We start from the raw sequence: 27,942 nt of genomic DNA, 5'->3' as shown, positions 1-27,942 counted from the left end.
TGTGGCATCGCTAATTTTGGCGGCTTTTATTTAATGTTCTGTCTTATTAACGATGCAAAAAACGCTGAATTACTGAGCCCCAGGAAACCTGGAACACTGTTTCATGTTACTGTAAGGTAACTGAGGGCTGTCACTGTGCTTCGCACTGGTCTCCAGTCATGTCGGGAAAGGGACGCATGTTCCTCCAGCCCCGGACCCCATCTCCACCGGACGCTCCTTGACCTTCTCGGGGCCAACGCCGGGCAGCGAGCGCTCGGGGTTTCACGTTCCCCGGCTTTCGCTCCCCATCCCGCCCGGCCCGGGCGCCGGTGCGGGGCGGAGCGCGGGGCGGGGCCGCCCGCTGGGGCAGCGCCGGGGCCGGTCCGCGGCCGCTCACCGGCAGGTGCGGGCAGAGGCGCCTCCGCGGCCGCGCAGCCCGCGCCGGCCCCGCCTGGATGTGCGCGGAGGAGGCGCCCGGCTGCGCGCAGGGTCCCGCCATGGCCCTGGCTTTCTGCGGCGATGAGGGCAACTCCACCGCCTACAACGTGGACCACGGCGTGCTCAACAACGGCTGCTTCGTGGACGCGCTCAACGTGGTGCCCCACGTCTTCCTGCTCTTCATCACCTTCCCCATCCTCTTCATCGGTGAGTGCCTGCTGGGCGCTCTTGCCCTGTCCGCCTCAGCCTTCCGTTCTGCCTGCTTTTCTCCTGCACACCCCCCGCGCGTCGGCTTGCCGTGTTTCCCTCGCCTCGCTTTGTCTTGCCGTGGGTTTCCCTCCCCCGCTTTGCCGTGTCGCAGAGTGTCGTGTCGCCCCCCGCTTGCGTGGCCGTGCTCTGTCACCCCTGGCCTGGCCTTGCCTTGCCTTGCAGCCCTGCGGGGAGGCGGGGGGGTGCGCAGGCTGTTCGGCCGCGGTGCGAGCTCTGGGATGCTCCAGTGACCGCCCCTGCCCGGGCTGCCGCCCGCACCGCCTGCGCTCGGGCGCCTCTCCGCTCCCGGCTGCGGTGCCCGTTTCTCGCTATCGGGGCTTTCCGAGGGGGAGCAGCCGGCGGGGCTCCCCGCAGGTGAAACCCCATTGTACAGGGGATGGCTGGATGCTGGAGGAGACTGCGGGATTTGCCTGCAGGTTTCGACTAGCAGCGCGGGAAGCAAAAATAAATGTGCCATTAAAAACCACAAAACAGTTACTGAGCAGTTAGAGCAGCCGGGCAGCCCTCCTCATTACTGGTAACGACTAGGAGGGCTGCCCGGCTGCTGTAACTTTTGTCGTATCTGCAGCGGGTACTACTTGATAACGTAAAACTGGGGTTACCAGTAGGTGGCCCGGTGGTTCAATACATGTGGCTGTCACTGCTTTGAGTTCCATTCTCCGTACCCCGGTCTGTCCTCCAGATAGCCATGGCACGAGCTGCGGGATTTAACACTCACTCCTGCTGATCATAAAAGGTCCGGAGCTGAAATAACAGCACAAGTGTTAAAACGGGGTCAGCTGAAGAACTGCCATGGGTAATCTGTGCTTGCCCGGCTTTTCTCAGTATTGCTGATTTTCATCTAGGTCAAGAGAATGAGTCACTTTTAAAGAAAAAAATTGTGAGACAGAGTGTAAATTATTTAATTAAATGCACTGAAGAAAGAATAATGTATGTATTATAGCGTTTGAGCATATTTGTCAAAATGTTCATTTAAACTGGTAATATATTAGAAAAAAAGTTTAATGCATGTGATTACTTGACAGTAAGTTGGTAAAAGTATAGGAAGGCTGTGTTGTGTCTGCATTGTTGATGTTATTCCATATGAATTGAAGCAATGAGAACACACTTCTGATACGTGGCAGGTTTAACACCACAGTTGTGTCAACTTTAGTATGCTAGTTTGCTACATACATAGCTTTTTTTATATATATGCAAGAGCGTCGTGAGTCACTCTTGTTGTTAAGAAAGGTCTCTATAATTTTATTTTCCTGTTTAGGATGGGGAAGTCAGAGTTCCAAAGTACATATACATCATAGCACATGGCTTCATTTTCCTGGCCACAATTTACGCTGGATACTGACTTTTATCCTCTTGTTTGTGCTGGTGTGTGAAATTGCAGAGGGCATAGTGTCTGATGGGTAAGTGGATGTCTACGTTCTCCGGATAACACTGAGCATTTTCAAGGTTTCAGGGTAGATATTTTCTCCCCATGTAAACTCTCATCTAGATCATATTCCTTGTTGTTTTAAACATGTAATCTGTATTCTTGGTCATTAACCTACCGATCTTGTATCAGAAATTCCACAGGCCTTGCCAAGTTATGTATGCATGCGGAGCTGACCTTAATCATTTTTTAGTTCAGCTTAATGACACTATCTTTCCAAACAGTAATCATAGATAGATCCTAACAATTCAAGCAGATGGTGACATATTCGTTATGTGTTTTATGTCCAAGGACCCAGTCACACAGTGTGTACTCACGCAGAACTCCCCAGTGCACGGTAGCTCACGCCATTCTCCTGCAAACTGACTTCTGTTCATCCTAATAAAAGGAGCGAATCTACTGGCCTTATCTCACACCCCATAAAGTTTTTTGCAATGTTTGTGCAGTACATCTGATCTATCACCTTGAGCAGAGTAACTCACATTATATAAGCATGATCCGTTGTTTGTTATTCCACTTAAGATGTCTTTAAACAGTAATCAGTAGGGAAAAATTATTCCAAGTGAAACAAGTGCTAGAGGAGAGTCATTTGTTACGAAAAAAACTAATGTTGCATAACAATGACTATGATCATCTTCCTCCAAAGAAAGGTCTGATTTTCATAACTGTTATGAATTTGCAGCCCAAGTTGAAGCTCATCATTAAATAAAACAAAAGCTCTCCATTTAGCCATCTATATAGTAACTATCCACCAACCACTGTGAAAGGCACCGCAGTATTCTGCTGTAGAAGTTGATTTCATTGTTATAACATTCTTAAACTTATATAAATAGGATGTTTCTCGGTGCCAGTTTTTTCAAAAATAATTTTTTCTCATACTTATTCAGAGTTATCAGAGTGTGGGATGCTCAGAGCAAAATCTCCTGCTTTGAGTTCTCAGTTTTATTTTGCTCTTTAGCAATCCCTCTCATCATGTTTATTTGCTATATAACTTGACTCAGAATGCTGTTGTTAAGTAATAAGTGTCGCCTGATGAGAATCAAAGCTCCTAGCTCTACTGGGGGAGTGCCAACCCACAGTCGTGCCTCCCGAGTGCTCAGCAGGCTAGTGAGCGCTCCAGTGAATAAAGCAGATTTTGAGACTCATCAGGTTTCTGAGACCAAGATGGATTGTATTTGCAAGTCCTTTTGACAGCAATTGGGAGCCAAAGGCTTTGATTCTTCAACAATACATGCAGCCTGTTGGACATATGGTTATATAGGGGAATTCCAGCAGCTTCTGTCTCTGAAATAAATAAATTTTAAAAAACCTCCCACTCCTGCAGTGTTACCTACTGAATCTTAGGCTGCCTGGAGAAATCTGTTCCTGTTGCTTGTTTTTACTTGCTAAGAATTCAGCCCTGATATGCAAAAAAGCCCTGGCATTGCTAGGAATTCAGAGACTGGAGAATCTTTTCTCATTTTGCTGTGTACACACACAACTCATTGTCAACAAGAGAAGTTAAGTGTTTATGACACGGGCTGTCAGCACGGGTCCAGCCAGCTCTGCAGAGTTCACCGGCATGGCCGTGTGCGGGAGGGCTTTCCTTTCTGAGTGCAGACACAGGGAAGCTGTCCTACTGAGCTCCTGCAGATCTGCTGGACATTTGGGGTGTTCTGCTCTCAGACTTGTGATGTCCTGTGATGATCTGCAGCTCCCTGACAGCATGGACCCTTTCTTCAGGGTACACAAAGGTAGCTTTTGCTGCAGCAAGAACAAATCCAGAGATGCTAATTTATTTTCAATGAGGCTTAGAGGACAAGGTGTGAATTTCCCTGAGTGTTTGTGTCCTGAAGACTTTCTCTTGGTGCCTCTTCTGCTGGAGTTGTTTGAGAGACAGAGGAAACTGTACCTCTTGACAGCACAGGACACTTAATTACATTTAAGAAAGAAAGAAAGAAGGAAAAGAAAGGAAGAAAGAGAAAGAAAAGGGGTGGAGAAGATGGCAAGTAGGAGGACAGAGGGTGGAAAGCATGATTCTGCCCACCTCTGCACAAACCAGCAACATTACCCAACAATTCCCATATTCCCAGGGGACTGCAGTTGACTGGACCCCTCTGCTGCTACCTGAAGCAAAGCATCAGGAGAGTTTTGCTTTATAGGACAGAACTTGAGGGTGTACGATTCTGTTGCAGGTTTTGTTTGTTAGCCTGCAGTCACAGGAAACCAAACTCACTAAAGTCGTTTCCATGCTGCGGTGCTGTTCGTTCTCCCAAACTGGAAAAAGAAACTGAAAGGCTTCCACAAAGTGTTTCTGTAGAAAATCTTAAACTGTTCTGTCAGTTGGTCTTATCTACATATTTTGATGGACAGCTCCCAAACTAGTTTAGCTTAAACTAAATTTTCTCATTTTGGAACTGGGCTACTTATCCTAATTTAAACAACGTTCCAATCGATTTCAGTAGGAAATAGGAGTACACACGTTTTGTTTTCAGCACAGGGGAGGAATTTGAAATCCAACTATGTGATTTAGGAGCATAAATCCAATTGAAAATTGGAGAGCTTTACATCTGTAATTCATTCTAGAAAACCCTATATCAGGACTGGGTACAGAATACAATTAATGAATTAAAAGGGAAACATTTAAATAGTTAAGAGAATTTGGTTTTAATAATTAATTATAATAATTTGATTTTACTGTTAACTTTTTTTTCTTTTTAAGGGTTTCGGAATCGCGCCATTTACACCTGTACATGCCGGCTGGGATGGCATTCTTGGCGGCCATCACATCAGTTGTCTATTACCATAATATCGAAACATCCAATTTCCCGAAGTTGTTAATTGGTACGTCTCACAACGTAGATGACTTGGAAGTGTGACTGTGGCACAGTGTGTCTGTTCATTCTGTGGTGGGTCATTGCAGTCTTGGTGGCAGCTTCTATGGATAAAGCTACACCTATATTCTGGTCTGCTAATTGCCATTACCAGACTCAGTTCTTAGTTTTCCTGAAACAGTTCATTGTTTTCAATGCTTTTAACTTCTCTTAGTATTCTCTGCAGTGTTCTTGGAGAGCCAATGGGCCAAAGGCTTCCCTAGGAAAAAACTGGATTTGTAGGAGAGGTAGCACATCAAATTCTGAACTGTAAAAGCTATACAAATCCCCTTGCTTGTCAGCATGTTGCATTTAAGCATGATGTAAGATTGAAGCCATCTTCATCTGTGTTGTCTACTGAAATGTGCAGGGAGTCAAGGGAAATGACTGACATCGCTGACTTGCATTATGTTCCTGGATATGTTACTTTGACTACTTGTTCTTCCTTCCTGTTCCTAAAACTCCCTTTGTAAACTGCTTTCCTTTTGAATGGAAAATGATACATCTAAGAACTACTTAGTATACTGTGTATTTTCTGCAAGGTTCTAAACGAGCCGTAGCTAGCTGTAGAAAATCTATTACTGCTGACGGTCATGCAGTTGGTGATGTGTTCTCTGCTGTTTAAGTAGAAGGCGGACTGTGGATGTCCACATGTTTAGCCATCCTGTTAGCTGCTCATTCTTTGGTGGTCCTGGGTCATCAAATTATCTCTGAGCCAGTTTTCTGTATTAACAGATCCTGCTAAGGTTTGTCTTGTGTCCCTGTAGCTCTGTGTATCGAACTTCTGTTCTAGTTTTTGTCAGGTGGTAAAAAGGCAGTAACAACCACATTTGAGAAAGCTTTTAAATATTGAAGATTATTTTGAACTGCATGTTGTAGTAAATAAGGGTCCTCTTCTGCAGAAGGAGCCCGTAACTCCTGTAAAAACAAAACAGGCAAACAAAAAAAGCAATTAGTCTTCAAAAACTTCAGATTTCTATCTAGGCTTGACAATCTTTGTCTTCTTATTTGGGGCTACTTTTCTTCTTGTACCCTCCTTTCTTGTCTTTTATAACAAGGTGGGCTCATTTATTTACTTTTTGAAAAAGTCGACACAGCCTTCCCACAGGACAAGATGTTGCGTCTCAGGGAAGTATTGCCAGCCTGTTACAATCACCTGCGGAAAGCAAGCAGTGATTTTCTTGTGTGTGTGGTGCATTTTGGTTTGGTTTGAGTGTTTTTTTGTTGTTGCTTCTTTGTGTGTGTGGTGCTGGGTTTTTTTTGTTTGTGGCTCTTTTGCTATTTCAGATGTGTAATGCAATATTTAATAACTTAGTGTTACTACCACATTCCTATTGTTAAGTCATTGAGAAGGGCAGAACAAATTTACAGCTGGTAGTTGATTACCCATTTTTGCATAATACAGGGAACTGTAGCGATTTCTCTTTTATGGTAATTTTGTTTGGTATTTAGAGTGCTGATGCTGGCTAAGCTCTGGACAATACTTGAATAGTAAACAGTTATACCAGTGAATACCACCGCTTCAGTAAGTGTTGTTGATACTAAAGTTAATAATGATGAATTTTCATTTTGAAAGAATTTCCAAGGAATAGTGTCCTTTAGAAAATCTAATCCTAATAGCTAATTCTTAAGCAAAAAGAAAATCATAATACCACAGTCTTTCTCACCTAGTTGGTCTGATTTGAATTTTAATCCGAAGTCTTCACAAGCTGATAGTCTTTGATTTTTATTTTATTTTTGACTTTGTTTTTCCTTTCATTGTCCTGTATTTGTGAGAGAACCTAAGAAAGACATTTCTGGAAGTCTTCATTCTTGACTCTTGACTGCCCAAATTTATTGTTATCTAACTGTGAGGATTGTCATCTTCCAGTATTAATTGCAACTACTCTGTATTGGCATCTGGGACTAGGCAATAATAACTTTATGCAGATTAACCCAGTATGAGACAGTTACATTACATCTATGCTCAGCTATCAACCCACTTGAGTGCAGTGTGGCCATGAAGCAACTTTCTTTTAGAGCCTAATACAAAATGAGGTAAATGGGAACCATTAAGAAAAGATAAAGTTGTGATGAACTTTTTGCTGAGTGTATGAGAAAGAGGGGTTTTGTTAGTAACTGAAAGACGGGTCCCTGTTGGTAAAATATTGTAGAGGAGATCTAATAGTATAGACAGAGTAAAGTCAATGTGGCATCTACTGCTTCTGAGCATCATTGAAATTCCGCCTACCAGCAGGGCATTGTCTGCCTCAGCTGCAGGATCAATGCCTAGACTTGCAAAGAGTTGGTGGCCTTATAAAGTGAAGGCTAACACAGCCTTACTCAAAATTTGCCAAATCTAGTCAGGAAAATCTCATTGATGCAAGTGCAAAAGACCTTTAAAGGCCTATTCATTAATTCTGGACAGGATAAAACTTTCCAATCCTGTGAAACTTTGAGTTGTTTTCTTTTTTTAAGATCTTTTTCACTCAGTACCTTAAAGAAACCAAGTCCATTTGTAGCTCTTCATAAACAAGCAAGAGGCAGATACCGTAACAGACCTGGGGATTAGCACGTTCCCTTGGGGTATGCAAGACAAGGACACAAAATTCCTGCACTAATCCTGCCACTCAGCTTTATGCCCAGGCTGCTGGCTATTTTGAAGTAGTCATACCTTATTTAACACACACACAAAAAAGTTGATGAGGTTTTGAATATATATTCTTTGCAGCTAATGATTGAGTCCAGGGTCCCAGTTGAGTGTCCAGACTATTGGTACTTTTTGATCTTGACTGAATCTGTTTTTCTCTGTAAGGTTTTGACCTGTAATTTTATTTCAACAAACAGCTTTTCCAGTGTAGGACTGTTCACAAGGGGACTTTTGTAATAATGCCGTTTTTCATGCTCTTCACACAACGGTGCGGAATGGATGCATGAGAGTCGTGCAGTTTATCAGGACACATTTTACAATAGTTTTCATACTGAATTGGAAAATCTGCTAGGTTTCTTGACATTCAGAATTGAATGGTAGCATCTGATGGCACTATTTTTAAAGTTAGTTAAGTTGTTTTAGAGATAAATAAACCTTGGAAATTAAGCAGTAGGATAGAATTATGAAATAACAATAGCACTTTGAGTTTTTAATTCAAAAGGGATAGTAGTATGGGATCACATGTGAATTCTTTTATTTAAAAAAAATGTCTTTTTTTAAACAAGTTGTAATTAATAGGACTGCAGTACCATTCTTGAAAGTAATCTAGTTTTCTAATTTAAATTTCTTGTACCTTGAAATTGTCATTAATTCCCTTGGAATTAGTTTATTGTTTAAAATTGAACTTCCTGCCATCCTATAAATATAACACTTATTGCTTAGTACACAAAATTTCTCTCCAAACAGACACAGATTAATTAATAAATCCTGTCCAGTTAAATCCATGCTTTTTCAGATCTTGGGCTTAATCCAATAAAGGTGTAAAACAGTTCTGAGTTCCACATTGCTCAATTTTCAGCAGTCTGGCCTCAGGTAAGAATCTACGCCATGGTGTTGTGTTGTGGGATGAGACAGCATACATGGCCCAAGAAAAAAACGAGGTCCTTTAGGCTATAGATATCTAGAGTAGATCTAAAGCCATTGAGTAAATGATAGCATGCCTCTGTGTCTGATCACTAGGCAATTCAGACCAGTGGAAGTTCTTGGTGATAATTTCTAGAAACTCTTGGTCAATATGCACTCATCAGCCAGATGATAAAAACACAGTTTAAAAGAAGGAGCCATAACTATATTTTCCAGGGAGCCTTGTTTTGAGTGGCCTGTGAACATCTGCCAAGCTAGATTATGTACACTTGTATTCAGAAATGAGAAGCTAAATAAGTTCAAATGCTTCTCGGAGGTATGACAGTGAGAGGTCACTTATCACCTCAGAATGTTGCATTTGGCACTTTCTAATACTTCTTAGATAAAATAGAAGTGAATATTCTAGTAAAACACTACTAAAACCCAAACCAAAATAACCCCTTATAGACCCTTGTTTAAATCCCAAATGGGAGAATGACTATGCTAGTTGTAACTTCTAATTCCAAGAACTCTGTGTAGATACCAGTTGAGTTGATTGGGTTTTTTAGGTGTCCTCTGCTGGCTCAGATTTTCAGTGTACAATGTCCGTGTAAATCTTCTTTGCTTTGAGAAGGATGCATTTTTAGCCTGTGGTAAGAAGAAAGAGACAAAACACAAGGATAAAAGTGGTTAGGAGTAGAACAATGTAGAATGTGTTCATGGATGAAGTGAGAGTTTAGTCAGACATATCACAGATAGGAAGGAGTAGTGCCTCAAAGGTAGGAAACAATCTGAAGCAGGATGAGAGATTAGATTTGATGCAGTATAAGTTGGGAAGCTGGTAGGAAGCCTGACATAAGAAGGCTATAGTTTTGTAAGAGGGTTTCTGTAAGTAGGTCTCTCTCTTACATCTTCTGTGCAACTGCATCAACCACTAAAATACAGTGCTGAAATACCTGACCTGTTAATACTTTTTTCTTACAAACCAGCCTATTAAAGATAGACTGTCTAGAAAAATGTCCTAATGCCCCGTGCTCCTGTACTATCCTGTTTACTGTTCTCACTTAAATGAGAGTTTTGAAATGGATTTCCATAGAAGCAGGATTGAAGCCCCAAATCCCATATGGACTCTCCGTGCTGAATTTAGTTTTGCTTGAAACGGGTGGCCCCACAGAACCTCCTCACAGGGCTTGCTGGAGTCCCTCAGGGTAGCTGGAACACCACAAATTCTTTGAAACTTGAGCAAGTTCCTGATGATTATCCATATTTGTAAGTTTGACTTAGAGTTGGTAATGTCTTGGTTGAAGACTTTGCCTGGTGTTGCAACAAGACCCTTGGAAAGCATATCCATGTTTTTATTGGCAGTTAGAGCACGTTCCAGTTGCTGCACCATGGCAGGCATAGCAGCAATCAAAGGTTTGCATAAAAGAACATAACCCTAGGAGGTATTTCCTTAAGAATGGGGAACAGGAGCTGGCTTATGGTGTAGTGAATGGCATGGAGTGTGTTTCCAAACGACTAGAGCTTACTGCAGGGATTATTTATCTATAATCAACGGTAGCATGAGCACTTTCAGACAAGAAGTTCAGTAGAACTCTAAATTGAAGATGTATCCTACAAATGCCAGAACACTCTTCCTTGGTGTGCCTGTATATCTGCGTTATAAACTACATATATGGAATTTGCATTGAACAATAGAGCAGAGCAATTTGAATAAAATATTTTAATATTTGTTCCTGCATACATCCCAAAGATCTGCAGAGGGAAATAGATGTGTTTTCCTTCAAGCCAAATTTGTAGCAGTCTTGTAGCATTAACCAAATTTGAAGAGCATCTTTCAGAGCCCCCTTGACTTATGGGGAAACTCCCTCCCTCGAACTCATCATGTGGACCAGTGTTTACAACCGATGGAGATTTCCTTCAGCAGATTTCACTTTGTGAAACCTTCCGAATATCGTTGAATCTAATAGGAAAGGAATTTGGAGCTAATGTTATTGTAATATTTTCATGTTTGTGGAATTGAATTAGGCTTCTGTTTTGATGTAAGAAAAGCCACTCTCTGGTTTTATATATTCTTGTTGCACTCTTTTGGAATTAATATTTAATACTGCTACTGTATTTTTTTGCTGTGTGGCGCTGATTAACTTTTTTTTTTCCCCCTACAGCATTGCTGTTCTACTGGACTTTAGCTTTCATAACTAAAACCATCAAATTTGTCAAGTTCTGTGATAATGGGGTTGGATTTTCTCAGCTTCGGTTTTGCCTCACAGGACTCCTGGTTGTTCTATATGGAATGCTACTAGCTGTAGAAATCAATGTCATCAGGGTGAGGGTAAGTTAGTGTCATAGAAGTCTTCTCCTGTGGGGTGTGTGTGTGTTTGTTGTTTGGTTGGATTGTGTTGTGTTTTTCATAGTTTTTATTTTTTTCTTTATTTTCTTTCATTACTGTGAAATGCATTTCTAAATGAGAAAAATCCACTTAGAAATAGAAATACATTTGAGAATCAAAGGTTAGGCCAGATGAATCCATAATTAAAAATAAAAATTGCATTCTGTTGTAGTTAAAATAAGATTAATTTTATCTGTTCAAGTTTGGTTTAAAAATGTCTATTATGGTTCACAGTTTCAGTCATTAGAAACAAGTAATTCTGATAGAAGGAAAGACTTGGTGAAAGGAATTGTCTGCTCTATCAGAGAATATATTAGATACACAAATAGCATCTCTCATTTTCCAGGAGACAGTGGCAATAAGTGATTTACTGGGGCAACCGAAGTTGCTATTGAGCCTCCTAGCTATACACACACACACATATATGTGTTTTCCATCTGTGACATCTGCAGTCATAATCCAAACTGGGAGATGGCTTTGGAGACTGCTGGGTAGATAAATGCTGAAGTTCTTCCCTGTCCCTCACTTAATTGTGTACACAAATTAAACTTAGTCTCAGGAGGGAAAGAAATGTTTCCATGGAAATTGTCTTGGTTCTTCCCTCACATTAGTATATAAACTCTTTTCAGTATATAAACTCTTTTCAGTAATGCATTCAGCAATGTGATTTGCATCTATTACATATTTGTTCTTTTGTGATTTTCTTGGGGGATTTTTTGTGTCTATATGTTTATTTGGTAACTTAGGATATAAATATGTCTAAAAGCAGCCTTTTGAATAAAATTTTTGAAAGAAAGAGTAATAGAAACCTCAGTGCTGGATGTTCATGATTTATCTTATAAATGAAAAACAGTGGATTGGTTTATGGGAAAAGTGATATGGGAGACACTTACTCATAAACCTCCTCATAATGGAGCTGCATAATTAAATGAGACTTAATCACTGTGGGATTATAGGTCACAAATAAAAGTAAAAAATGGTCACTGCCTGTAGTCATCTTTCTTATGTTCTGTTTGTTTGGTTTTAATTATTAAAGGATGTCATTGATGCATAGAATGAATTAGCCAGCAGTATGGATTGTTTTTTACTGCCCATTGTGTCTGTGGCAGAGTTTGGAGAGCCAAGCTTGTTGCTGCAGCTGCTAAAGGGGTTGGGCTGCGTGGAGAGTTGGCCACTTCTGGGGGGAGCAAGAGGGCAGAAAGGTAAAAATAGGGGTGAGGCATCTATGCCAGCAGAAACAGCAGACATTGGCCTCACAGTTTTTCTCTTGCCTTCCCCCATCTTTTTCCAGAGACAGAAAATTGACTTGTTTGCCTTACAATCCAAACTGTACCTTCTCCCTTCTTTCTGCTGTTCCTTTTGTTCTTCTAGATGGCCTTTTCCAACCTCATCATTATTTTTTCTAGGATCTGTGAATTATTTCTCCAGTTACAGTTGGAGCAAAGATAGCAGTGAAACAAATCCAGAAATCCTACTCAGATTAATATGATTTCGGTACAGTCATGAGTATAGATTGAATTAAATATGTGTTTGAGTACTTTTCAGAAAGGAAGGGTGTATTTTTTCAGAGGTTTGGCTTTTCATTCCCAAAAATGAGCAATGTCTGAAAAAGTTGTATCTTGACAACAGGAAACCATCAGCAGTCTGCCATCATTCTTTTAGCATGTAAGCCAAGGAAAACATTTGTTATTGCCATATGCACTGTCTGGTTCAGTGGCTTCCCAGACCCGTTGAGGATGGCACAGGTAGCTCCATGTTCTGAGCTAACTAAACATGAGGCAGGATGGTGTGGAAGATGAATCGCTGTGGCAGCCTCAGGGCTGTGCCCAAGGTCGTGTGTCCGTGTTGCACTGTTTGGAACTCGGAGTGAGAGGCTGGGGCTGTTCTATTTGAAATGTAAGATGAGTATCTTTTTTCTGCAAGTATGCAAATTTGTACCCCTTAAACAAAGTAGTAGTGAATGTTTAGGATGATGATGATTATTATTATTATTAGACTGGATGCCACTGATTTTCCTGAGTACCTGACGAAACTGGATTGCTGTAGTGTTTGAATTAGAATGCTTAAGTTCCTTGAGTACTTTTGAGAAACCAGGACTGATTCATTGATTATCTGTGATGTCCTCTATCTCTTATATATTTTTTTGACTTTTATTTCTTGTCTGTTTAGTGTGATTCTTTTGGTATTTTTCCAAATTTCAGAGGTATGTTTTCTTCAAAACTCCTAAAGAAGTTAAACCTCCTGAGGATCTCCAGGACCTTGGTGTTCGATTCTTACAGCCGTTTGTGAATCTGTTATCCAAAGGAACATACTGGTGGATGAATACATTCATCAAGACTGCCCATAAAAAACCAATAGACTTGAAAACCATTGGCAAGCTTCCCATTGCTATGAGAGCTCTGACCAATTACATTCGCCTTAATGAGGCCTTTGAAGCACAGAAGGTATGCAAATCATGGAATTATGTCCATCTCCTTACTCAGTGCTTGCATTTTTCATTACTTTTTATGCTATAAACATGTTATAAAATTAGATAAACAGACATGATAGAAATGAAGTATTCATTAGCATAGCTTTCCCTGTACTAAGAGATCACTTGCTCAGTTGTACCTTGTACAAGTAACCTAAACATGTATGTCAAACACATTACTCGTTAAATGTGTGTAAAATCCATATGGCCTCTATTTTGATGGGGAAAGTAATTATGGGCAGTATTCACTGAACACCTCTATCGTTCTGAATAAGAGCCTGGAATCATTCATTTGCAGAGTCAATATCAATGAAGCGTCACAGGACTATTTGTTTCCATGTTATTTCAGTTACAGTTTGTCTGTAGGAGAATTCAGGTCTGAAACAACCTCAGCTCAAATTCTCTTTGAGCCCCTCGTGGGAGCTGAGTGTATTCAGGATTTTAAGAGAAGTCTTTTGCATCCTGTCTAAAAAGAGTGTAATTTTCTAGTCTCTATGTTCACAGAAAAAACAAAACCTGTCAGTTCCCTCCCTCTTTCTTTCTCCTGCAGCAAGCCACAAACAACACACTTATTTGATCCCTCTTAAGAGCAGGAAAGAAATCATGGTTCTTTTTGTGGAGGAGAGTACAAATTAATGCTTTGTTCTGACTCTACAAAAACAAATGAAACCATCATTGTCGTTTCTGTACTTTTCTAGCTCAAAGATTGCAACTGGTTATCAATGAGCTAAAGCAGGGCTAAAAGTACCAGTAAGTTATCAGACCTGAGGTTAATGGATAACATAATCCTTCCTTATTTATTTTTTGTTCTGAACAGAACAGAAGGCCATCATCTCCACAAGGATCCAGATCAATTTGGCGTGCTCTCTGCTGTGCTTTTGGGAGACCCTTACTTCTTAGTAGCACGTTCCGTATTCTGGCTGACTTGCTTGGATTTGCTGGTCCGCTCTGCATCTCTGGCATTGTTCACAATGTTGGAAAAGGAAATAACACCATCCGCCCGCAGGTACTGTCAAAATGTTGTAAAAATAGAGGAGTCAAAAAAGTGATGCTATGACTATGTATTATGTGACCTCAGTAAAGAAAATGGCTTCGCAATGTGTTTGTGAATTCTAGAAATGACAGTATGCATGTGCTACCTATTATCCAATTCTGTGCCCTGATGGCGAACAAAATAGGTTACCCACACATCTAAACAGGCTTCCATTCTGGAAAATAACCTCATTCGAGGTAATGGTGAAACATATCCAGAATCCTGCTAGTATCATAAGGATTTTAGGTACAGCCTTGAGTAGAGATTGAATCGAGTATGTGACAGAATGCTTTTCAGAAAGGAAAAAGTGTGTTCTTAATAGGCTTTGCTTTTCATATCCAAAAATGAGTGATGTCTAAGAGGACTGAAGCAGGCTTTTGTCATCACAATGAAATGCCAGTTAATTTAACTCTGACGAATTTCCACTAGTTCCTTTGGGAATGTTGGTTTTGAAAGATCAACTGAAAAAATATTTTTAAAGGATTCTATTAGATGAATGTTCCCCAAGAAGTAGCAGGCATACTTCTTGATTAACTATCAATTAAAAACGTCATCAACAACAACAACAAAAAACAAACAAACCCCAAACCAACAACAAAAACCAAACCAACCTCAAGAAGCATCTTCTCATTATAAGGTGAGGTCAGTCAGGCTGGATTTCTGTGAGAAAGATTAGTTTATTTCTGCAGCTTACTGATTGTTTGATATAAGTCCATTTCCAAAGTTTGTTGACACTAATGGAAATATACCCATTCACTCAAGTACACTTTGGATTAGGTCCACTGTAAATATTGAAATACATCAGATGCATTTCAGAAAATTTAACAAAGGCTTCAGGCTAAAATTAATTGTTTGTCCATTTTGCAATCCTTATCCTAATATTTGGAAACTTTAATATAGCATGTACATTCAATGGAAACCAGTTAAAGCAGGAAATGAGAAAGACTATAGGACTATGTTGCAGCAAAGTACTGTGGAAGCTTTTGAGCTCTGCTTCTCGGTAATTTGTTTGGAACACTTTTTCAGCTGAAATGATACTGAATCACAATTTATGGATTGTCCTATTTAATTTTTCTGTTAAAGTGTTAAATTGCGATAAAGCTCATGTCTGGTCCAGATAGGCCTTAAACAGAGCTTCATCCAGCCTTGACATCTTTGCTGTGTCTGGTTAAGTGGCAGCCTCATTGTTGTCATTGTTTACACCATTTGGGGATCACCTAACACCAATATTCACTGTTGGTGATAGTCCATAAGTGACTCTTAAGGGCCTATTTTACCTTTGCTAAAAGGTGTCGAAGTGGCTTTTCCTTCTGTTTTGACCTGGTTTATATCAGGTTGTTTTTTTTTTTTTTCTGTTAAGAGGCTAATTACCTTTACATTTGGAAATTGCTTTTACTGGATTAAATAAAATATCTTTCTGAAAAGGTATGAAGACTTTTTATTCAAACCATCTGTAAACAGACTAGGGTGTTCAGGAGAATCCCCACATAGAATCACAGAGTGGCTTGGGTTGGAAGGGACCTTAAAGATCATCTAGTTCCAACCCCTGCCATGGGCAGGGACACCTTCCACTAGACCAGGTTGCTCAAAGCCCCATTCAACCTGGCCCTGAACACTTCCAGGGATGGGGCATCCACAGCTTCTCTGGGAGGCCAGTTCCAGTGTCTCATCACCTTCATAACAAAGAGTTTCTTCCTAATATCTAATCTGAATCTACCCTCTTTCAATTTAAATCCATTAACCATTGTCCTATCACGACATGCCCTTGTAAAAAGTCCCTCTCCAGCTTTCTTGCAGGCCCTTTTTATATACTGGAAGGCTGCTATAAGGTCTTCCTAGAGACTTCTCTTCTCCTGGCAACAACCCCATCTCTCTCAGCCTTTCTTCATAGAGGTGCTCCAGCCCTCTGATCATCTTAATGGCTTTCCTCCAGACTCACTCCAGCAGGTCCTTCTTATGTTGGGGGCCCCAGAGCTGGAAGCAGCACTCCAGGTACAGTCTCACCAGAGTGGAGTAAAGAGGGAGAATCACCTCCTTTGACCCACTGGTCACGTTTCATTTCATGCAGCCCAGGACACAATAGGCCTTCTGGGCTGCAAGTGCACATTGCTGGGTCATGTTGAGCCAACAGTCCCAAGTCCTTCTCCTCAGGGCTGCTCTTAATCCGTTCTCTGCCCAGCCTGTATTTGCACTTGGGATTGCCCTGACCCATGTGCAGGACGTTGCGCTTGGCCTTGTTGAAATTCATGAGGTTGCATGGGCCCACCTCTCAAGCCTGTCAAGGTCCATCTGGATGACATTCCATCCCTCCATTGTGTCAACCACATCACACAGCTTGGTGTTGTTGGCAAACTTGCTGAGGGTGCACTCAGTCCCACTGTCCATGTCACCAACAAAGGTGTCAAACAGGACTGGTCTCAGTACCAACCCCTGAGGAACACCACTTGTCACAGGTCTTCACTTGGACATCAAGCCATTGACTGCAACTCTTGGAGTGTAAATATCCAGCCAGTTCCTTATCTACTGAGTGGTCCATCCATCAAATCCACATCTCTCCAATTTAGAGGCAAAGATGTTGTGCAGAACAGTGTCAAATGCTTTGTACAAGTCCAGGTAGATGACATCAGTTGCTCTGTCCTTGTCTACCAATGCTGTAACTCTGTCACAGAAGGCCACCATGTTTGTCAGGATCTTGTACTTCACCATTTCATGGTTACTGTCACCAAGGCTGCCCTTGAACTTCACATTCCCTACCAGCCCCTCCTTGTTGTTGAGAACAAGGTCCAGCACAGCACCTCTCCTTGCTGGCTCCTCTGCCATTTGGAGAAGGAAGGTATCATCAGTGAATTCCAGGAATTTCCTGGATTCCTTCTGCCCTGTTGTGTTGTTGTCCCTCCAACAGATACCAGGGCAGTTGAAGGCCCCCATGAGGACAAGGGCTTGTGAACATGAGGCTGCTCCTATCTGTTAAAGGAGGGCCTCATCCACTTGGTCTTCCTGGTCAGGTAGCCTGTAGCAGACCCTGACTATAATGTCACTTGTCCCTGTCCTCCCTTTAATCTTGGCCCATAAGCTTCTGGTTGGCACCTCATCTATCCCCAGGCAGACCTCCACGCATTCCAGCCAGTCACTGACATAGATGGTGACGCCCTCTTCTCTTGTCCCCTGCCTGTCCTTCTTAAAGAGCCTGGATCCTTCCATTCCCACACTCCAGACGTAGGAGCCATCCCACCATGTCTCCTGCACATACCTAGCCAATTGGGTCTGCTTTGGAAGAGACTATACCAGTCCTACTCCTGTCAGTGTTATAGCCTTACTTATAATGAGTCAAAAAAGGAGAACTTTGCCTTATTAATTGTCTTCTCCTGGGAGCTTCCTAGGTGTTAGAAATAAGCCTTCTAGAACACTGTCTCATGAAGGCAAAGATAAGTTGGAGAGAAACATTGTTTGTGTCTGATGTGCTGATGAGTTTGAGAGCATTGGAAAGAGTTGCCACACAGTGGGACAGAATTGGACAAGGAAAGAAGCTTCAAGTACAGTGGAGACCGTCTTTTACCTGTTCCCTTAAAGGAACATTTCTTCATTTCAGATAGTTTAGATTGAGGACATGTCGTAATGAGTCAACTGTATCTTTCAAACAGGAATTCTGTTTGTGAAACTGAAAGCAAAGAGATGATAAATCCTAAGATACAATATTTGCTCTGTTCTTCAGGTTCTTTGTGACAGATATAAAGTACCATGGAGCTGAGATCCCATGAGTGTTGCGAGCACTATTAACTGCTTTAGTTAGTGCCACAGTTAGTCAGGGCATGACAGCATATTAAATTCTGTCACGCTCTTCGTGCTTATTTATAACTCCAGTATCAATATTTATGGCCACCCCAGAACATTCTTATGACATGAATTTCACTGAGTGTTAATCATTTCACACCAAAGAAGAGACTGACAGAATGATGACCTTTCTATTTTGCTGGTAGCATCTTCCACATTGCAACGCTAGGATTAGCATTTCCAGTATTAGGAATATCTGCTGACACAACACATTCCAATGGTACACCAAACCTACAGAGTTATTATTGAAAAAGCTCTAGAAGTCTTAAGTCCCAGGGTAGCAAGAGGCATTTGAGACTCTGTGAGTCTAGGGTCTTTTAAGTATTTAAGTAGTGGCTTTTTGCTCAGCCTTTTACTGGTTAGAGCCTACTGGCACTTTTAAAAAGTGATATTATTCTGAAGTTGTCACGAGGGTGGGACACTGAATGTCCCTAAAGCCATTTCTGAAAAAAACCCATCTGATTGGTTCCATCAGCTTCTCAAAAAAACTTTATTTGCCTTATATGCAAAAGGTTCAGTAGATGTTCAGTTTTTTCCTTGTGTTTCCTGCAGGCTGACTAGTGTGCTTGGACAGCTGTTGGAGTCTAAAAGTGTAGATGCTTAGTGACTTTGTAAACCATAATGGGCTGATAATGCATTTGAGACTTGCCAAATATCTTGGTGCTTTCACCAAGTGTGTGTGTCTGATGTTCCAGGAACTGGAATGATGTGTTTATGGCAAGTCGTTAGGGGCATTTTAGTGTTCGGTAACCAGAGGTGCTAAAATAAGGAGACTAATTTTTCTGAAAGGATGTTAGCTGGTCCTTTCTGACAATGGGCCGTGCACATCTTTTAGCAAATGACCACATGGAGTTACTCAAAGCGTCCTGAAGTTTTGGAAGGATATCAGAAATCCTGTAAGTGTCATTCTGCATTTAAATAAACCTTACCGAGTTGGCACGTTAAATGACTGTTTCCTTGAGCTGATAAACTGTGAGGTTTCAGATAAGGCTGGGAGCACTTTCGAAGTAATACACTGTAGTTATCTCTGCTTATTGATTATGCAAAACTGGTATTTAAATTACCATTGCACCTGATTTCTAACTTTCTTTTATAGACTAAAATTCTTGGCGTTTTCTTTATTTCGTCTCAAGAGTTCCTGTCCAATGCTTATGTTTTGGCTGTACTCTTATTTTTTGCCCTTCTGTTGCAAAGGACGTTTCTCCAAGCATCATATTATGTTGCTATTGAAACAGGAATCAACTTGAGAGGCGCAATACAGGTACTCAATATATTATTAATTAACCTATTTTCATACAATCGTGTGTGTATTTGTAAATACCAATTATAATTATAGTAGGTAAACTCTGAAATGCTTCTCTCCTGAAATGTATTGAATGTAGACATTGACATTAAAGATTGTGTTAACTTAGACCTGTATTATCTTTCTTCTGCATCTTATTTGATAATTTTATATTAATACTTACTTGTAATATCTTATGATGTATTTCTTCTTATCTTTGAGCACACATTTGCTGACAGTAAAACTAAATGTACCTTTTGAAAATAATTTAGGTTGTAACATGTCAAGTAAATAATATAGCTTTAAAATGTCTTGTAAATATACTTTGGAGGAAAGGATAGGTTGTATTCACAATGCACGGAGTAGTGTTTTATTCCTTGGGTCACGCCACAAAATCTACCGGGCATTGTGGAGTCTGTAATCACTGAACATAAGTAAGTTTGGCAAAATGGAGTCCATAATCATTGTATAACTGTTAACAGCAGATCAAAGTTCTGTGTCATATACAAAGATCTGTGCCTGGAAATGAGAGAATTAGGTGTAAGATTACAGTGCGATATTGGCAAGTGCCCTGGCTGAAACCTGCCCTCTGACAGCTTGAAAGCCAGCCTTATAAGTTACACTATTTATTCTCTGAACTGCCCAGATCCTGTGGGACCCTGTCAGATAGATGGATGCTTTCAATAGCAGCGTAATTGTTTAATCCTCTTTTGATCTTACACTTGGAAGCGCTTGTCAGCTGCCAGCCAGACTTCTGGATTTGATCCATTTGTTTTCCCTTGTTAGAGTGAAGTAGAAAATCCTTAAAGAAGTAAAAATTTGACCAAGAGTATATATAAAAAATTGCATGTCTTGTATCAAGCAGAAGATATGCGACTAACTAAAAAAAACATGGACCACAGCAAGTGTAAAAGGAGAACTGATGGAAAGATAGTGCTACATTAATTTTGTGTAAGAAGAGCTTTGTGTTCTCTGCACTGGATATTACACAGAGGTGCAGATAACACCAGCAGTTGGACCATTCAAATTGGAAAATTTCTAGCCGTCACTTTAAGCAACAGAATTAGCATTAACGGCAGTCTCTGGACCAGTATTTTTATACACTTTTTGCCCTATAATTTTTCAATTTTCTTTAAACCTTTTATCTCTTTTCCTCCCCTGTGCAAACCTGCACCTGTTCAACGTGCCCTATATGACTTTATGCTTCATGATGGACAGTTGGCACTTGATTCAAAGGCACGTATTGCATCAGGGTGCCTCCTGTCAGCTGCCTGATGACTGCAAAGCATCACTGTGTAGCCTTTTACCAAACCAGCTGGTAAAAGTACACCTTCATGATTGTGTAAGAAGTTATTTTTATACATGGTGCCTGATTCTGCACTGAAGTGGCTACTTAATTCAGTACAGAACTGGACCTGTTACATTACTTGTCTGTGAATTAAACTTTGTAATGGGACTGAGCTCTCTAACCAAAATTTAACAACATTCTCAGCAAGGAATATGGTCCTGAGGTAGGATGGGACCTGAATCAATTGTCAGAGAAAAATAACAATGATTGTAATATATTGACTATTGTATATTGAATGTAACAATAAAGTGTTTTATCAGCACTAGTTAAAGTAAAGACACTCCATGGAGAAGCTGGAGGTATAAATCATAGTTGTTAATGTGAGTTCTTAGACCTGTTGGGTAGTAAAGGTTTCATTCTCTTGCTGATCCAGAGTGATGCAAAAAGGGAGTACTTAGACAACTATTATGTACCCAGTTGCACTGTGCTTTTTGTTGGTGAATAATAAGACAACAGCTTAGAATTTTTCATCATAACGCAAAAAGCCAAACTTGAAGCTCTTCCTTCAAGTTACTGGGAACGTCGGTTTCTCTCAGCATGCTAGATTATGCCTGTGTTTTAGATGGAACTAGAAATCTTGTTTCTCTATGCTAACACCTTTTTATCTTTCTTCCAGACAAAAATATACAATAAAATTATGCAGCTTTCAACCTCTAACATGTCGATGGGGGAGATGACTGCAGGCCAGATCTGTAACCTGGTTGCCATAGATACAAATCAGCTGATGTGGTTCTTTTTTCTCTGCCCTAACCTTTGGGCCATGCCAGTACAGGTAAGGAGATTGAACGTGCTTTTGTTATTAATGTGCATCAGTCTGTAGTGATTGATTGCTTATGTATTTAATGAAAGCAGAGATATTAAAGAAGTTGATATTGGAATAAGATTCAAGCTGTTGATATCTGTAAACATTGTGTGTAATGTATTTCACATCTGTGAAAGGAGTCCAGATATTTAGAATTGTTAGGGTCTTGACTACTGCCACACATGCTTTGTATTTGTAACACGAATTTATAGGGTGCAGCAGGTTGTGTTCTTCCAGTGCATTCATTAAGTGGAATTGTATTGCAATAATTTGTCTTCTGAATCCCAGCAGAAGCAAGAGAATTGACAGTTTATTAAAAAATACGATTGCTTAGAGATAATCCTTTGGACTTGTGGGCTACTACTGCCTCATGGATGACAAATTCCAGCATACGAAATTCCGTTGATTCATTTGTAATATGAAATTATTTTGCTACTCTGCTCTCTTTGTTGTCTTTGGTCTCTTGTCTCTAAATACTATTGTCATCCATTCAATCTCCTTTCCCACAGCATGACATGGAACAGATCACCGTTCTGAGCCATGCTCAACTGCCTGGTGACTCCTGTTTCAATGTCCTGAAGCCTCATAGCATGTGTAATGCCCAGACAAATACAACTGTGTTGTATCAGGTCTTTAAGGTGAAGAAAGCCGGGTCCTGTCTCAGAGGGTACTTTCACCATTGGTATGAATTACTGTAAGCGTGTTCCCTTACTGAAACAGGAGTTTGTACACTACGTCCAACATTTAAAACACAGTATTTTTACCTCTTTTCTATAGATTGTGCATCGTGTCACATGAGCTTGCAGAGCTATTGAAAAACTAATCTGATCAAAACTAATCTTTTCTTCAGTGAGGTAGCACTTCTGTGAGTCTGTGCAGTGGTCAGTCTCACTAGATGGCCATGTGAATTATTTAAGTTTATGCCAGTAAAAGGGAGACACAGAGTAGTGGGAGGTCAGAGGTTAGATCATTTTTCAAAGTTTGTGCTTACGGAAACAGTGGAAAAGTGCCAATTAGTTTGGAAGAGCCAGTACTTAAACAAAACCATAGAAACTTTCTGTACTTCCATTTAGGAATTTCCTGAGAAAACTGTAAAGCACATAATTTCATGCCATATTAATACATTAATCTGCAATTCTTCCTGCGTTATTCCAACTATGTGGTGTATTTTTGTTAAGAGTGCTTCAGTGCAATTCTTCCTGCTTTCTTCCAACTATGCGGTGTATTTTTGTTAAGAGTGCTTCAGTGCTAAAAGTAAATACAAACAAAAGAGGCAGCAGAGTTTAAATTCACTCAGTGTTTCCTAAAATTGTCATTTAGTTCATGTCACAAGGTGATCTGGTTCCAACACTCCACAGAGGCTGATTTGGCTGGTGTGGAAGTCAGAAAGCTGCAAGTAATTTACTCAGCAGCTTTGCATTTTGCGTTTCCTGTTCTTGCCCGAAAATGAAATAATTTTCATGAGGCTGTATATGGACTACAACTGGCAGGTGATATTTCCAGTCAGTTCCTAACAGGGCTTTAGGACTGTTGCTTTCCTGTTCCTGTGTCCATCAACACCTGATACTAGTGATTTTCTTCTATAAGATGTTGAGCAGATAAGAATACTACGTTGAAAAGTTTGGGATGGGGAAGAAAAGCCAGACATTCAGGTGATTATATAAATTACATGAATGCCTTTCAAAGAGTAAAGCACTAAACTGTTGGCCATCAGGAGACCCAGATTGTTTTCTGACAGTGAAGATACATATTAGAATTTAGTGGGTTTTATAGTTGTTCCTGTGGAAAAACAAGAGGTTTTGGTCAAGCTGCTACAGATCAAATGAGCAAGTCCTCCTTTGTGATGGTCTTAAAATCATCTAATTGTATGGTAAGCTTTATCAACTTCCTAACCTGGGAAAAAAACCCTGGTTTAACTGTTTTCCCTGGATTTGTTTCCTTCCTTACTGAGGAAAATGCTGGGGAGGGGCAATGCAAGTCCTTCTGCATTATCAATGATAGTGAGTTACTGAATGTGTCTTGTGTCCTCTTGTGTAGTCTCAGTCTTTGGGGACTGTTTATTCCCTGGAAAACCAATTAGTGTCCTCTTGAAATACTCTGGGAGTCTTCACACTTTTGCTATTAATATGTGTTTGAAACCTAATACTACCATATGTCTTCTAGTATCTCTGTGGGATTGAGGGGTAGATTGCTTCTGAGACTGCAGCAGGACCTGGAGGAAGAAGCAATCTGTCTGAATCTCTGCTAAAACTCTCACCGACTCCAAGGAGAGTTAGGTAAAGCCTCAAATCAGGATAGTGAGCACATTAGGGTGTAAACTGTCAGCAGTTTACTGACTGATGACTTCTTTTAACTGAGTATTTAGGCCTAGGGTTTGCATTTATTCTACATGTGTTGGTGGTATATGACTATACCTGTTAAAATACTAAGCTTTAAAGTACTTGTAGTCATATTTATACAGGTCATAGTGTGGCTGCATTCACAGAGTGTAAATGTATTTGTCTCTTTCTTGTGCAGGAGCAACTGCGTTGGGGTATAGACAAGTTTTCCTGATCTACTCTGGAGAGGATTATATGTCAGTGATTGTATACTGATAAAATGATGTTGCTGCAAGAGCTATGAGGCATAAAGAAGAGTCCACCCGTTTAATGATAACATTTAGGGTACAATTATCCCCTAGGCTTAGTCTCCATTGTAAGTTGGTTGGTAAAACAAGCTATGTGAGAGGTACTAATTTCAGGCATGCTTTTTATAAGGCCACTCTGGCAGCTCAAGGCAGAGAGCTTTAGCGCAACTGAGAATTAAGCCGATTTAATTGCGTGTTCTGTAACAACATTTTGCTCTAGTAAGTCGTGAACTCATAAAGATTTCCTGCTAGTCTTCTGAAAATAAGATTATATTTGCATTAAAACTCACCCTGCGATGCTCCTTAGCAGATCAAGACAATCAGTCCAAAGCATGCTCCTTTTTTATGGATGGTGCATGTGTTACAGGACTCAAATCAATGAGTCCCAGTGGTCACAAAGGTTTCTCCAAAACAAGTTTCCACAACATTCATTCAATACCTTGTTTATAAGGCAGTGAAAACAATTAGTGGATGCTTGAGAGACAGCTAATAAAAAGTTGAACAAGCTTCATTATTATTTAAAACAGGTTTTTAATTGCTTTATAGCTCTTAACCTAACAATCATCATTTCAGTATCTGCAGTGGATTTTGTAATTATCCTCAGCCTAGACGATGTAGCCATTCATAACGTTAGGTTTTCTATACAGTCCACACAATTTGAGCCCCATCTTTGCTCTGACTGGAGTCAATAGGAGCTTTATCATTGCCTTAAATTACTGTTTGAAGGCCATTGAAACCCATGAAAAGAGGCCTGGGGATGTCTATCAACTGAAAGATGCCCTCAGTAGGCTTGGCTCAAACCCTGGAAGCAAAATGAGGCCCTAGAAAGGCTTTATCCCTGCCCCCCTTGTTTGATTTTGTTGTGATTATTAAAAAATCCTGTATTCTCGTATCTATGGTTCATTGGCAGGAGTAGCTTACAGTTTTACTGAAAGGACATTTGTCTCTTTCAAAACTTGCCACAAAGCAGTTTTTGGCAGAAAGTATTTGCTGTTTTCAGTAAATGATCAAGATAAAATGACCAGAACTATTGGTGAATTTTTTGCTCATGATATATTTATCTGGCAGGTAAGATCTTTGGGATTTTGGTGAAAGGAAAGCAAACTGTGTCATTACATAGGTTTTAAAAAATATTATCATTACCTTCTCAGAGATTTTAATGAGAGCCTTCCCATCTGCCAGATACTGTCCTCCGGCAGTTCAGATATTATGTACGTACTGTTTATTTTTGACTGTGTAGTGTGCAGTATGATAAATATAGAATTACTTGCAATAATTTGTACAGATTTCAGCACTTTTCAGATGCAAGTATTCACATACTTAAATTGAGAATATATTATTTTATCCCATACACGATAAATATATTTTAAAAGTTTGCCCTTATTATCACAATATGCAAAAGATTAAAATAGTATCATTTTTAATCTATTGAAAACACAGAATTTTTATTGCAAAGACTGACCCTTTCAATAGCTAGGATGGAGGGAGAGCGGAGCAGGGAAAAAAGCAGCTGTGAACTATCAACTCCCTCAGGATCCAATAGCTAGAATAGCTTCCTCCTCTTCTGCGTGAGAAGCTGAGGCTCTTTCTAGAACCAGCTGGTCTTACAATGTCCTTGATGATCAACCAGTAGTAAGGGGTCAGTGTTCCACATGGACTTCGTAGTTTTGAACATCTCTTAACTGTGCACTATACAATGCTGCCCAGTTTGTCTGCCCATGGAGAAGCAGTTAGGAATTAGTACCTTGATCTGTAAGACCAAGACCATTTCATGTTTTGGAGGAGAGCTCTGCCAGGGTGATCCAATTGAGGATTCCATGTTTTCCTTGGCTTCATACAGTCATGGATTTCCTGACTTCAGATGGAAGCAGATTGCCCACTTACTTGTCACTAAAAGATTTTTAATTTACAGTTTAACCTTTGCTTTTACTAGATTTCTGTTGTATATACAATAGGACTTGATGTTACCACATATTTTGTGAGTAAATACTGACTCATTTTAAGAGTCACATTTTAGTTCAGTTCATCTGCAGAGAGTCATCAAAGGATTGTTAAGAAAAAAAGAAATCTATGTTTTCTCTCTGTGTGCCTTAAATTTGTGAAAATGTCAAGATGGTAATGTGGAAACTAAAGACTCAATTTCTCTTCATGGAAACGCCCAATTCCCATAAATATGTGTGGGAATGGATGGGTTTATGACTGAGCTTCAAAGTGATGGAAGATTATGATTCTATGAGAGTTATGAGAGTGTGCAAATATAGCAAGAGTGGTAGATAATGCTTTAAAGAAATTTCTTTTTTTTTAATTAAGGGAAATGATGTATGAAATTAACTTTCTATCACTATGTCTTCTGATTAATCCATCAGCTTATACTGATAAATATATTTGAGTGTCATGCTCCAGATTGTTCAGGAGTGAGTCATTAGAAAAGTGGTAATTACCATTGGTAGCTTGTATATCTTGTTTGCATTTATTGAGCTGCTTACAGTATCCCTTTCCATCCAGACCGTGGCTCTGTAGATTCTTACTTATCCAGGGACAAATCTTTTTTTCTTAAGCTGTTTCTCTAATCTTTTTTTAAGTCATCACCAGTCTCATACTGTGCATCCTTAAAACAATGCTTTGCAAGTTTATGGTGGAGTTTATTTGAAGTCGACATTCTTAGTGATATGATTTATAGCATTTATTTTTTATGTACTGGTCAGCAACAATGTCATGTTAACATTTACGAGATCAGTTGTATTTTTAATAATATTTCATATTAGCTTCTATAGTAAGCAAAGCAGCATTCCTTCTTTGTGGAAGTCTCATGTGTTGCAGACTAGTGAGTTATGATCAAACTGGGACATATAATTTCTTCCCTGGTGTAAAAATGCTTAAATGTCAAAGAAGAAAATTAAAATCCTAGGTCAAAGAAAATGCATGCTGTGTCATCTGGGTAGTGGGGAAAATATTTAGTAGTGAATGTAAAGGGAATATCTCAAGTTGTTACTTGGAAGTATTTTAAGATAACTTTAAAATTCTATTTAGAATTTTTATAAGTGTATTTGTTTTTAATTGAAGTTATTTTAAATAGCTGTGAGAGTAACGTTATGGAAGATATGGATATCTGTACAGCCTTCTGTTCATAATGGGGAGTCCATGAAATGGAAATACACAAATGGACAAGCTGGGAGGAACACTAGGTGGATTTATTTGGTCCTCTGACAGAATGTCCTGACTGATCAAACCCCACTGTGCAAGCGATGCAGAACATACGACGTTTGGGGGGTGGGTTTGCTGCAGTGGCTGTTGGTTTTGAACATGCTGTCCAGTTATGCTGCGATGGGTCTTTGTGGTGCACACACAAAGTGAAGCCATCCCAAACCCTTCTCTCACTTTTTCTCCCAACAGATAATTGTAGGAGTTCTTCTGCTCTACTACCTTCTTGGAATCAGTGCCTTAATTGGAGCAGCAGTAATCATAGTCCTTGCACCTGTTCAGTACTTTGTAGCAACAAAACTCTCACAGGCCCAGAGAAGCACATTGGTAAGTGTCTTCAAACTTGTACATGGTATAAATATCACCTCTGGTAATTATGCATTGGTCTGTGTTTGGAACTACAAAGCTAACGATAGACATTGACTAGGAAGTGATTCTCTTTTTTTTTTTTTATTGTTCAAAA

The 27,942-nt window shown here is 40.1% G+C and overlaps 1 protein-coding gene across 1 annotated transcript in view; it reads left to right on the top strand.

The window, feature by feature from the left end:
* The first annotated feature begins 374 nt into the window (after positions 1 to 374).
* Positions 375 to 27,942, top strand: part of ABCC8 (ATP binding cassette subfamily C member 8) — an 80,183-nt gene continuing 52,615 nt past the window's right edge. Inside the window, exons 1-9 of the mRNA XM_065838583.2 lie at positions 375 to 624; positions 1,946 to 2,087; positions 4,815 to 4,936; positions 10,663 to 10,829; positions 13,088 to 13,330; positions 14,174 to 14,362; positions 19,317 to 19,481; positions 21,467 to 21,622; positions 27,672 to 27,806. Of these exons, the coding sequence (XP_065694655.1) occupies positions 435 to 624; positions 1,946 to 2,087; positions 4,815 to 4,936; positions 10,663 to 10,829; positions 13,088 to 13,330; positions 14,174 to 14,362; positions 19,317 to 19,481; positions 21,467 to 21,622; positions 27,672 to 27,806 (1,509 nt within the window). The 5' untranslated portion in view covers positions 375 to 434. The remainder of the gene's footprint in view (positions 625 to 1,945; positions 2,088 to 4,814; positions 4,937 to 10,662; positions 10,830 to 13,087; positions 13,331 to 14,173; positions 14,363 to 19,316; positions 19,482 to 21,466; positions 21,623 to 27,671; positions 27,807 to 27,942) is intronic.

Source organism: Patagioenas fasciata, chromosome 5 (assembly GCF_037038585.1).
Source record: "Patagioenas fasciata isolate bPatFas1 chromosome 5, bPatFas1.hap1, whole genome shotgun sequence".
Taxonomy (NCBI): Eukaryota; Metazoa; Chordata; class Aves; order Columbiformes; family Columbidae; genus Patagioenas; species Patagioenas fasciata.
Note: the sequence above shows the minus strand (reverse complement) of the source record. Positions and strands in the feature narration are given on the sequence as shown.